The sequence below is a fragment of the Cheilinus undulatus genome, linkage group 13 (assembly GCF_018320785.1).
Source record: "Cheilinus undulatus linkage group 13, ASM1832078v1, whole genome shotgun sequence".
NCBI classification, from domain to species: domain Eukaryota; kingdom Metazoa; phylum Chordata; class Actinopteri; order Labriformes; family Labridae; genus Cheilinus; species Cheilinus undulatus.
Genome location: NC_054877.1, coordinates 46,933,963 through 46,946,752, shown reverse-complemented (window position 1 = coordinate 46,946,752; position 12,790 = coordinate 46,933,963). Strand labels below are relative to the sequence as shown.

Sequence of the window (12,790 nt, the reverse complement as noted above, 5' to 3'; positions counted from 1 at the left end):
TGAGAATAAAAACAGACGACATTTTCTCCACCTTTAATCAGGATATCAAGACTAGGTAAGTTTCTAGGTACATTACTTTGAATTCGACTGAACTAGTCCAACTAGTCCACATCAAACTCAAACTTAGGAAATGTGTGGAAAAGCCTGGAAAGATCTATCAGAAAATAAAGAATAAGCCTTAGACTTAGAAACGTCATACTGGAGGGAAACTTTTGGGGGGGGGGGGGGGGGTGTTCCCATTAAAAATGTCCTGAAGTTTTAGGGAAATTTTGGGGGAATTTGTTTGGATGTTGGGAGGAATTTGTTTGGAAATTTTCCATCACTTTTGTTGACATTTTGTGGGAATTTGATTGGAAATTTTGAATGAAACTGCTTTGAATTTTGGGGATAATGGCTTAAAATTTCAGGAATTTTCATGGAATTTGGGGAAAAATCTCTGAATGTGAAGGCTTTTTTTTCCCAGGAAGATTTACTGGAACATTTCAGGAATGTTTTAGGACTTGAATCTGTTTGCAAGTTTTCCATCACTTTTGCTGACATTTTTTAGTGAATTTGATTGGAAATTTTGGATGAAATTACTTTGAATTTTGGGGGAAATGGCTTAAAATTTCTGGAATTTTCATGGAAATGGGGGGAAAATCTCTGAATGTGAAGGCTTTTTTTCCCCAGAACATTTCAGGAATGTTTTAGGACATTGTGGATAGTTTATGTGATTAAAAAATAAATAAATAAATAATTTTCACTGAGTTTTTTTGGTAGAAAATTTGAGGCAGTCCGTCTTGTGTTTTGGAAATCTATCAGAATTTTAAAGGAAATTGCATTCCAAACCAGAGCTTGGGGCTCAGGAGGAAATTAAAATGTTTATTTTTTCAGGGCGCACCGGTAGTCGAGTGGTTAGGGCGTGCACCGTGTACGCGGGCGGCCCGGGTTAGAGTCCGGCCTGCATGTCTCTCCCCGCTCTCTTCCCTGTTTCCGAGTCTATCCGCTGTCCTCCTCTATCTAATAAAGGCACGAAAAGGCCCAAAAATAAATCTTAAATAAATAAACAAATATAGTGTATATTCTGGCATTTAGAATAAACTTATATGATGTTTTGAACCCCCAGTCCTCCTGCTGAACAGTGAAGACAACTTCTGAAAAAATGGGTTTTTGATGGATATGAGAACTGGATGGGAATTTCAAACACTTCCCGCCACTTTTCCATTAATTAGCATGTAAATTAAGGATTCCCTGACCTCCCTCTCCAGAAGGACAATGTCTTTTTAACTTATTAAAGTGATAGTGACCTCTTCTCCAGAGAATTATTTACATGTCAACACACAAATCAAACTTCAGCTGCATCTCTGAGTGACTGAGCACGCAGCCATTGTGTCTCCATAACAAAGACGGGTCGGTTTAACTGGAGGAGAGCGCTGATGGAGGCGAAGACGGAGGAGTCCGACCGTCCAAACCATCCCTAATCCCTGGAGTGGACAGCTTTTGGGCATCCTGGCTGTGATTAGCATGTATGCAAAAACAAGAGCTGCTGGGATGAAAAAAGTAGAAGTGGGATGAGCAGACGGAGCCGAGATCAGGCTATCTCAGCTGCTCTCCTCCTGCTTTAAGTGCTAATTGAGCTGCCCGCTGTCCTGACCCTGACCCCCCGGCCCATTCACCGGGACCCGTTCTCACGGCCGTGACGCACCACTGGAAGAAGCCTCCAGGTCCCCCGCCCACCCTCGGCCGGGACAATGAGGGTCACCACCTCGCTGCCCACCATCTTGACATCAACCCCCTCATTTGACAATGGCCCCCGGTGGCCCCGGAGCAGCTCACAATGGGCGGAAGCGCGTGACAGAAGTGGGAACGTGGCTTCTTAAAATGCAATACCGGGTCTGGTCGGCCTGGTTGCATTAATCGGACATTTTGACACCCGCAGGCCGAGGTCAGGATCGATTGGTTTTAAGGAAGAACGGAGATGATGAGGAACAGACCCGCTGTGAAGCTGCAGGCAGAAATGGCACCAGTGTTTAAACCATATGAGAAAATCAAACTGTCAGTTGGTTAAAATATCTAAAATGCCCTTGAATATAGTCGTTTAAAGAGCTAATTTGGATGTAAGGAACATCACTGTACATTTGCAGCTTTTCTGCCCTCTACACTTGAGTTCAATCAGCAACAAAAAAGTGAAGCAAAGAAGTAAAGTCGAATATCAAATGCTAGAAGCTTCCATACACCCTTAGCTTCCATTCTTTTCATGAATGGGTCTAATGTACTGCTCCATGAAGACCCAGCATGCACGTATGAGGACATTACATTTAGACTTTCCTATGACATTCTAATCAGAATGATCAGATACTTATCCATAATGTTCACTGAACTGATTTCTAGTAACTCACTTGAACTACTGGGAGAATTTTCTATGAAATTTTTAGGAATTTTCATGGAAATGTTTGGGAAAATATCTCGGAGACTAAAAGGAGATGCTTCCGCCATGACAGTCAACACGTGGCAAAGCCAGTGCTTTGCCTCACTGTGTCTCCACCCCACTGGGGAGGGAGTAATCGACGAATTAGATTTTGGGAGTGATCCGGATCACCGTCTGGATCCAGGGAATGTTTTTAAAGGATTCTTCACTATTGAGAGACAGGGCTGATGGCGGAGGTCTGCGAGTGCTTTTCTAGTTTAACATGGACTGTGGCAAAATGGATAACTGTTCTGTGGTCAGATGAATCAAACCTTGACATTTTCATTGGAAACCTTGGACACTGTGTCCTGTGGACTAAAGAGGAAAGGGAGCATCCAGCTTGTTCTCCTGGCTCAGGTCTAAAGCCTGCATCTCTGATGGTATGGGGTTGCATTAGTGCCTATGGCGTGGGAAAGGAACTGTCAATGCTGAAAAGTAGAGAGAGGCTTTAGAGTGACATATGCTCCCATCAAGACAACGTCTCTGTCAGGGAAGGCCTTGGCTATTTCAGTAAGACGATGCTAAACTTCCACATCCATCACAACAGCATGGCTTCACAGATGTTTTTGTGAAAAAATGATTTTTGTATATATTCCCTTTAAATCCATATTCAGGGGTTACATCCCTTTCTCCCCCTTAAACAAACCTTAAAGGGCACTCTCAACTCACATCTGAGCATTAGAAGAGAGAAAAATGTTTCTATAAGTCTCTGTTAACTCTTCGTAACTGCACCTGTAGTTTCAAGTTTCATTTCTCCCCTGCTGAGATAAATCAAGCTGCTATTAACAGCCACTCATTTCCTGATGTGGCTTTTCACAGTAAAATGAATTGAATTAAAAAACCTACAGTATCTAATTGTGACAAATTTGTCGGTTTACATCATTTTAACTCTTCATTTAATTTAGCTTCAGCAGCATGCTAGCATCCATTTTCATAGCTGCTTGTCTGGCTTTATTTAAGCGTTTAAAACACACCTTTGAACACGTTTTCAAGCTGTTATAATAGAAAATCGCTGCAGAGCTGGGCTTAAGGCAAACCGAGCTTGTGTTCAAGCCCCAGACAGGCCAACAGAGACGCTTTGCAAAGCGAGCACACTCGCTGCATCCCGCTGTTGTTACAGAGAACAAAACACTTGTATTTAAACTCTGATGATGATGCAAAAATCCAGCTGTCATTAGAAATAAGGTGGTGTTGATACCCTTTCACTGCTTATCATTACACTGATGTAATCAACAGATTAAGAAGCTTCATAACCAATCTAAGGAAAGCACTTCACTAAAACCCACAAGTTTATGACAGGAGAGCCAGGCGTGGGATCTCCGCTACCGGATAAATGATGATAAAAGGACGTCATTACAACGACTGTGCAGAGCTTAATGTTTCAGAGAAACATGCCCGTGTTGCAGGGGGTAATATACGGTCTGGGATGGATTGATATTCTAGTTGAATATGACAAACGACACTTTAAAGATGGCCCGCCCACACAGTTGCACTTTAGCCGAGAGGACGCCATATTTCATTTTGAGCACGTTCTGTCAAATGTTTGCATCAATAACAATCGACGCTCATCCGTGACCCCGCGGAGCCGGCGGGAGGGAGAGAGGGAGGCGGGCGGGAGATGAGATCGGCAACAATAGCACTTAAAGCAGGCGAGAAGCTGCTGCACAATCAGCACAAAGTGTGTCTATATGTGCATGTGTGTGGGTGAGGAGGTGGGGCTGCAATTATCAGGCAGAGATGAGACCATGGGAAGAAATTATTCAGTTCAGAGGATGAGGGTGTTCATGAGTGTATGTGTGTTCAGATCTACTTCATGTTATACAGACCTCTTTCTATGCGATGTCAGCTTTTAAGGGATGCACCATGTTGGATTTTGGCTGATGTCTGACATGCCGATATTTCCAGTTTAATTTTAGTAGATACTGAAAATGAAACCAAGACATATAAATGTGGTTCAGACCTAGAACCCAGTCTGTGGATCCAGTTTAAGCTGAAGAAATGCAGATAAGTGAAGTAGAAATCGGCTGACGTATGTCTGCCTATTCACTGCTGATAAACAGGCAGTAGGGGGCGACATTTCCAGTCTCTAAAATAATAAATTAAGGATAATATCCTCTGCTCTTCTTATTTTCCACTTTTGGTGATCACACCATAAATCAGAATCCATTATTTAGAGTGAAGCGCTGGCTTAGAGGTCCATCTAAACATCACACAGGGATTATTTCAAACCCAGGAATCCAGACTGGGGTTGTGAAGTACTTGTGATTTTCTTCATCGTCAGCTCCTCTGTGATTTTGTCCAACATTTCCTTTTTTTTCCTCATAAAAGTGAAGACAGCTCCTCAGTGATTCTGTTTCAAGATCTAAATCAAAATGAGTCACTTCAGCTTATTCTGTGGCTGCTGTAATAATGTCTCAGAGTGCCATCCAGCAGTGAAGATGATGTGGAGGTGTGTGGGAGTGTGTGTGGAGCTACGCCGTGACTCTCAGTAATGAGCTGAGGGTGTTGATGAAGAGGGGAATAAGGAGAGGAGGAATGTTTGTCATCAGTCCAAAACAAGACAGACGTTTCCTGATATTCCCGAGCCCAATCCCAGATCTGGAAATATCTGTCTACATCAGCTCTAAATATCAGCTGTGTGTTTAAGCCTGTATCAACAGTAAATATCAGCCTGCATCATCTGTATACATCATTGGCCTATATCTGCTGAAAAAACGAGCCTTTATTAGCTTTAAATATTGGCCTCTATCAAATGCTAATATAGGCCAATATCAGCTGTTATTATCAGCCAATATAAGCTGTAAATATCTACATTTAATGGCTGTAAATATTGGCCTAGATCCACTATAAATATCAGCTTACACCAACTGCAAATATCTTATATGGGCTGTAAATATTGCCCCAAATTGGCCATAGATTTTGAAATATATCAGCTTTAACTGTCTGCCTTTATTAGCTGTAAATATTGTCCTAATTGGCTGTATGTATCAGGCTATAATAGCTGTAAATATTGGCCAAATCAGCTGTTAATACCAGTCCTATATGGGCAGTAGATACTGGCCAAATTGGCTGTATATATTGGTCTATATCAGCTGTAAATATCTGCCTATACAAGTTCTAAATATCTGCCTCTTTCAAATGTAAATATAGGACTATACCAGCTGTTAATATTGGATTATATGAGATCTAAATATCAGCCAATATAAGCTGTAAATTTCTACATTTAATGGCTGTAAATAATGGCTTTACACTGACTGTATATATCAGTCCTGTATGGCCCATAAATATTGCCCAGATTGGCCATAGATCTTAAAATATATCAGCTTTAACTGTTGGCCTTTATTACCTGTAAATATTGTCCAAATTAGCTGTGTATATAGGTCTATATCAGCTCTAAATACTGGACTATATTGGCTCTAAATATCAGCCGATATTGGCTGTTCATATCTACATTTCAAGGCTGTAAATATTGACCTTTATCAGCTACAATGATTGGGCTAGACCAGCTGTAAGTATCAGGCCTATATGGGCTGTAAATATTGGCCAAGTTGGCTTTAAACTTTGGCCTGTATCAGGTTTAAATATCAGGCTTTATCAGCTGTAAATATAGGCCTAAATGGGCTCATAATATCATCCTATATAACCCATGAATAACAGCTTCTATCGGCTGTAAATAGCATCCTGTATTGGCTACAAATATTAGCCAATATTGGCTGTTATTATCATCTTATATCTGCCGTAAATATCTGCATCATAGGGCTTTGAATAACAACCCCCTCTGGCTAAAAATATTTCCCTTCATCAAGTGTAAAAATGGGTAAAAAATATCAGCCTTTTTCAGCTCTAGATAAGGTCTGTAACAGCCCTAAAGACCAGCTTTTATTGGCTATTAATACCAGCCTATATCAGCTGAAATATTGGCTCCTATTGGTCTGTACTGGCTGTTAATATTGTTCTATATCAGCAGTAAATATCGTGCCTATATCATCTCAAAAATCACCTGTGAATATTGGTCCATGTTGGGCCTAGTTAAAATGGAACAATTTCTATTTATATAGGGTCTTTTTTCAAGTTGTTTGTTAATCCCAGCAAACTAAACCTGATGTTTTACACCTCTCACTGATTTAAGTACTGAAGGCTTCACTCTGCGTCCTTTAGAGACAACTCAATCAGACTTTAAACGGCTAAAAGAATTAGTTCACTGACTCATTTCACAAACACAACTGGTGTTGCTTTTTTCTGGCATGTTTTTCGGCACATATCCAATCCTTCAATGAACTCCCACCGTGGAGCCAAACATGGCCGATGGAGATATGTGACACAGCAAAATATCCTGCTGGTTTCCTGCCAAAGTGGACCGCTACCAAACACAAATTTAACCAAACAAAGAAGAGAGAAAAAGCGGGTATTAAGTGAAAGTGTGGGCACGGTTGTTTGCACAGAAGGAGAAAAACAAAAAAAGGAATTGAGCGAGCAGTTGTGAGTTTTGAAAAATGTTCATGTGGGGTCTCAGGTGCAGCTCGAGCCTGTGATAATGGCCCGTCTTTTTTCTCTGTCAGTATGAAGACAACATTACTCAGCCAAGGAGAAACCTACCAGCCACGTTGGCCACATCTGCCGTGCTGACGTTGGGAGTGTTTGGACTCACTTTGAAGGTCACAGCGGGGCCCACCACCCTGTAAAACACAAACATGAACACAGTTAGAGGCTACATCTTCAGGAGCCATCTTCCATGGTGGCGCCTCATTGTTTGTCAGCTGCAGGAGAAAAGATGTTGTGCTCATTAAAGCTCAGCCATACATGCTGCTTGAAAAAATAAAAATGCTTTATCCTGTGGCGATCCTTTAGGCGGCTGCAATCCCCATCCTCACTCTGAGATAACCTCTTGAATCTCAATGTAATGCGCCCGGCGGCATTTAAGCACGCCGGGAAATGAAGAAGAAGGGGGGTCGAGGATGAGAGGATTTTTGGTCATCAGCGAGAGGACGCTTCAATACGTGACTCTCAGATGAGCAAATGCCTTTCCAGCGGCCTAGTTTAAGATGCATTTACATTTTGATGCGACGTAGGGTGATTGCGACGCATATTGTGGTGATAGATGTAAATTGAGGGTGACAGAAACGGGGGCAGAGAAGGGAGAAAGAGGACAGGAACATAAAGACATCTGTATTATCTTTCTGGGTGCTTTTTCCCTCCAACATTCATGCCAATAAAGGAGCTCGAATCGAACACGGAGGGAGCGGCAGAGAGAAGCTGGGTGGTCAGAGGCAGAGCGGAGTCTTCCAACGTGATTAACCTTTTGTTTTTCCTCTTCTAATTCAGACTAAAGGCCCAGCAGGAAGATATATCACCGGGGTCCCCTCCAGGAAGCTTTGTGCTCTGCTGTAGGAAGTGAGCGCGGCTGTAGAAACGGCCTTATAAAATATGGTGACATCATTAAAGGAGCAGGTCCTTCCCTAAAGCTGTTGGGTGACAAAAACATTCAAAGTGTTGTTTATCAGGGATTCAGAATCCTGCTTTTGTTTCACATTGATGGATGTAAACGGTTTCACTTTCAAGGAGGTGTTTGTGCAGGCTGTGGGGTCTGCCTCCAACCGAAACACATCCAGAGAATAAACATCTCTGTTTTTCTGAGGTCACAAGATAATTTTATGTAAATACTGAGAGAGAGATGTCGGGAAAAGGTTTAGGGAAAACCAGATCCTGTTTTTCACAAGGGAATGCTGCTTGCTTTTGTAGTGGTACCTTTCATTAAAACAGTAGAAATACAATCCTTTTAAATAGGATTTTATCTTCTGTTTTTTATTTCTTGACTAAAGCACCAGGGTGGTGAAGAGGGAATGAGATACCAGTCAGTCTTCATTCCAACCCTCACCTTTGTTCATGAACTCTGGGTAATGACCAAAAGAATGAGATTGCAGGTTCAAGTGGTTGAATGAGATCCCTCAGGAGCATGTCTAGGCTCAGCCTTAGAGACAGGATGGGAGTACAGACATCTAGAGGGAGGGAGGGCAAAGGAGAGCCACTGCTCCTTGTCTCCAAAGGAGACAGTTGAGGTGGTGCAGGCATCTGATCTGGATGCCTCCTGGTTGCCTCCCTCTGAATGTCTTCCTGGCATGACCACAGGGTAGACCAAGGACTCACTGGAGGGGTTAAGTAACTCATCTGGCCTGAGAATGCCCAAGAATCCCCCAGAAGGATCTGGAAAATGTTGCTGGGGAGAGGAATGTGTGGGCTGAGAGAAGCAGAAGAAAATGGATGGATGGATGGATGATGGATGGATATATGATGGATGGATGGCTGGCTGGATGGATGGATGAAGGATGATAGATGAATGTTAGATGATGAATGGATGGACGGATGGATAGATGGATGGATGGATGGTTGGATGGATGGATGGATGGATGGATGATGAATGGATGTATGATGGATGGATGGCTGGCTGGATGGATGGATGAAGGATGATAGATGAATGTTAGATGATGAATGGATGGACGGATGGATAGATGGATGGATGGATGGTTGGATGGATGGATGGATGGATGGATGGATGGATGATGAATGGATGTATGATGGATGGATGGCTGGCTGGATGGATGGATGAAGGATGATAGATGAATGTTAGATGATGAATGGATGGACGGATGGATAGATGGATGGATGGATGGTTGGATGGATGGTTGGATGGATGGTTGGATGGATGGATGGATGGATGGATGATGAATGGATGTAGCGAGGGATGGATGGGTGGATAAAAGGATGGAGAGATGGATGGATGGATGACAAATGGATGATGAATGATAGCTGGATGGATGATGAATAACAATTATGATAGATGGATTGATGGATGGATGCAGTAAGGGATGGATGGATGGATAGAAGGATGGAGGGAGGGATGGATAAATAGATTATAGATGGATGGATGGAAGCATGGATGAATGGATGGATGGATGGATGGATGGTTTGATGGATGGATGGATGGATGATGGATGGTTTTCTGTGGGAAAATTGTAGAATACTTTCTCTGGGTGAGGAGTTCAAGTATCTGGGTCTTGTTGACAGGTGAGGGAAGGAAAGATGGTGAGATTTACGATGGTGCAGCACCAGCAGGTCACAGGACCGCTGTGGTGAAGAGGGAGCTGAGCTGGAAGGCAAAACTCTCAATTTCCCGGTTGAAAAAAATGAGATTGTGGTCACAAGTGGTCAGAATGAGATTCCTAAGGAGGATTAGGGAGTACGGACATCTGGAGAGATCTAGGAGAGGAGGCGCTGCGCCGTCACCGTAAAGGAGACAGTTGAGGGGTTCAGTATCTGATCAGGATGCCTCCAAGTCGCCTCCCTGTGGAGGTCTTCCAGGTGCGTCCAACTTCAGATTTGTGTTGAAATAATACTAGTTATATACTTTTTTTATTTTTAATATTATTACAAATATTTAGAGATGAAATATAAATAGAGCTTTATACTTTATACTAAATTAATTTGTTTAGTTGGTGTATGTGTGTTATTTCTATAATATCCTCTCAGTGGTTTTAAATCCCACCCTCTCCTTGTATTCCTCTTAACTTCAGGTAAAAACCTCCAAAGGTTCAGCCTCTGTTTGACATTCCCAGTCGTGTGTTTCTCCAGACGATCATTTTAGCGCTTTAATTGGCTTTCTTGTGGCCTGAGGTCAGTGAATCAGAGACAAACCGCTCCAAACTCTCTTTGTGTGGTCTATTCTAACATTTAAGGTAAAATATCCAACTAATTAGACTGGTACAAATTAATGATGCATTTCCCTCAGGAGAAATGCATTAACAGCTTTGAAAGTTATTTTCTTTATTTGCACTTTCCTAAACAAAATATTTATTCTGAAGAAAATTCAAATAGAAACTGAGCAGATAAAGAAAAACCGGACTCCATTCAGCACATTTCTCTCCCTGATATTCCTCCTCAGGCTCTGACGCTGATGTATTTGTCAGATCTATGCATTGATTCATGAGCCTGAGCAGGTGAAGTGTGTGATGAAGACGAAGGAGAATCAGTCATGTTGAGGTGCTCACACATCCATCTGTCCAAGACGCCTGCACCAAGCTGCCATGTCGGCTGCAGAGTTTGTGAATGACCTGGTGACTAAGCGAGCCAGAAGAGCTCACATGAGATTTATAAATACAGGACCGCTGATTTTTCTGATCAAATCCACACACAGGCCTTTATACAGACAGGGACTGGAGGGAGGAACGGACCAGTTCTTTTACAATAAAGACAAATATTCAAGTACCAAATCTCAGGTTTAAATTTGAATTAGCAACCGAGAAAAACAGTGATATTTCGTTCCAAATGGGTTTATTTCTTGAGTTCAAGCTTGCAGTATCCTCTTCCAACCACTTCTGGTGTTAATGATTGACAAAAGGCCATTCTTGGCTTGTATGCAGCTGCTCGGCCATGGAAACCCATTCATGAAGCTCCTGCTGCACTTTTAGTGTTTACATTAATGCCAGTGAAAGATCAGAATTCTTCAGCTATGGAGATTTTGCACGCCCCTTAGCAGTCGTTGACCCTGCTCTGATTTTGCATGAGTTGCTGTTGTACCTAAACTCTTCACTTACAGTTGACTGTGGAATATCCAGCAGGGATGGCATTTCACTGACTGTATTGAAAAGTTGGCATCATCACAGTACCAAGCTTGAAGTCCCTGAGCTCTTCAGAAAGAGAATAAATGAGAATAAATGAGTTCAATAATTGCCCAGATATTTTCATCCGTACAGTGCAAGTTTTAAATAATTTCAAATCTAGTTAAATGCAAAGCTGACTAGTCAAAAATAGAGCATTAATCACTTAAGATCGTGTCAGAAGTGTCAATGTCAGTTTAAAACAAGCAGCAATCTCCGGTCCTGAAAAATGAAGCCAATGCCGAAGTGCAAAAAATTGCAATACCACGAGTGTCCACTTGAGGCTGGCTGCAGGAACACCGGAAGTGCTACCATTCCGGTTGACAGAAACAGAGCCTCTGCCTGCCGAGCTGTCTGTCAATCAAATGTGACGCACCAATCAGCTTTCATCCTAAATATAATCCAAACGATCGTGGTACAAAAAAATTCACCCCCCTAGCTAATGGGACATGTTTGGTGTTTGAACCAGGCTGTAAACCAGTTCATTTCTAGTGTCAAAACCGGCTGTTGAACAGGTGTCCAGATGGCTAGCAGGCTGACAGGAAGTCGCGCTTAGTGGGCGGGCCGTTAGGTTGATCCAAAGTTTGGTGGAGACCGCGATTTCAATATGGAAACCTCTACAGATTGGCTCCGTCCCCATGTGCCCCCCACCACGGCATTCGCCAACTACTCCCTTCCCGGTGGGGTGGAAACACGGTGAGGCAAAGCATTGGCTTCGCTACGGGTGCCATCAGATGCACCCATGATCTCACTGGACGACAGGAAGTCATGGCAGAGGGTGAATATTCCTCTATTCCTCCCAGCATCGTGAGTATTCTTGCTACAATTTGCTGTCTTTTTCTCTGTTACGCTCCGACTCGTCTCCTTGACCGGGCGTGTATCTTTCAAACTCTATAGACTTCAAAACTTTGAATAGAAACACACCCAAAAATGCTGCTGGGATTGAAGTTACTCATGTCCGCCATCTCCTGGTGTAAAGTGGTAACAGCGCAGACCTCCGCCATTAGCCCTATCTTCCTATAGTGAAGAATACTTTAAAAAATTCCTGGATCCAGACGGTGATCTGGATCACTCCCAAAATCTAATCAGTTCTTCCTTATGCCATTTCCAACATTTCCTGAAAATTTCATCAAAATCCGTCCACAACTTTTTGAGTTACATTGCTAACAAACTAAAAAACCAACCAACCAACCAACAAACCCACCCGATCACATAACCTCCTTGGCGGAGGTAAAAATGTAAATCCTTTTGTTATGAACAGAATTAAAATATGTTAAAAATAGCTAAAATGGGTTCATAATGACAAAAAAGGGTGGAAAAGGTGGTGAAATTAGATTTTAAAAGTAGCAGAAACAGGTTACAAATGCCAAAAATGACATAAAAGTGGCATAAAATGACCAAAAAAAGTAAAAAATGGGCTACAGCGGAAAAAATGGGCATATTATGTGGTGAAAGGGGATTAAAAAGTGGCTGAAATGGCATTAAAGTGGAAATATGTAGGTTGAAATTTGGTGAAACGGGATGAAAATTGATATAAACTGGCAAAAAAAGGGTAAGCTGAGGCAGAAATAGTGTGGCTTAAAAATGGTAAAAGGTGTTAATAGTGGAAATAATGTATCAACAGCCAACAATAGGCAGAGATCAGTTTAGAAGTGGCAAAAACAGGCAGAAAAAAAGTGGTGAAAAGGGTTTA

General features: G+C 42.2%; 1 protein-coding gene across 1 annotated transcript in view; it reads right to left on the bottom strand.

Annotated features, from left to right (window-relative positions):
* The window catches only part of LOC121519630 (receptor-type tyrosine-protein phosphatase N2-like), a 361,356-nt gene that overhangs the window by 250,633 nt on the left and 97,933 nt on the right, over positions 1-12,790 (bottom strand). Inside the window, exon 11 of the mRNA XM_041802418.1 lies at positions 7,043-7,122. Coding sequence (XP_041658352.1) covers positions 7,043-7,122 — 80 coding nt within the window. The remainder of the gene's footprint in view (positions 1-7,042; positions 7,123-12,790) is intronic.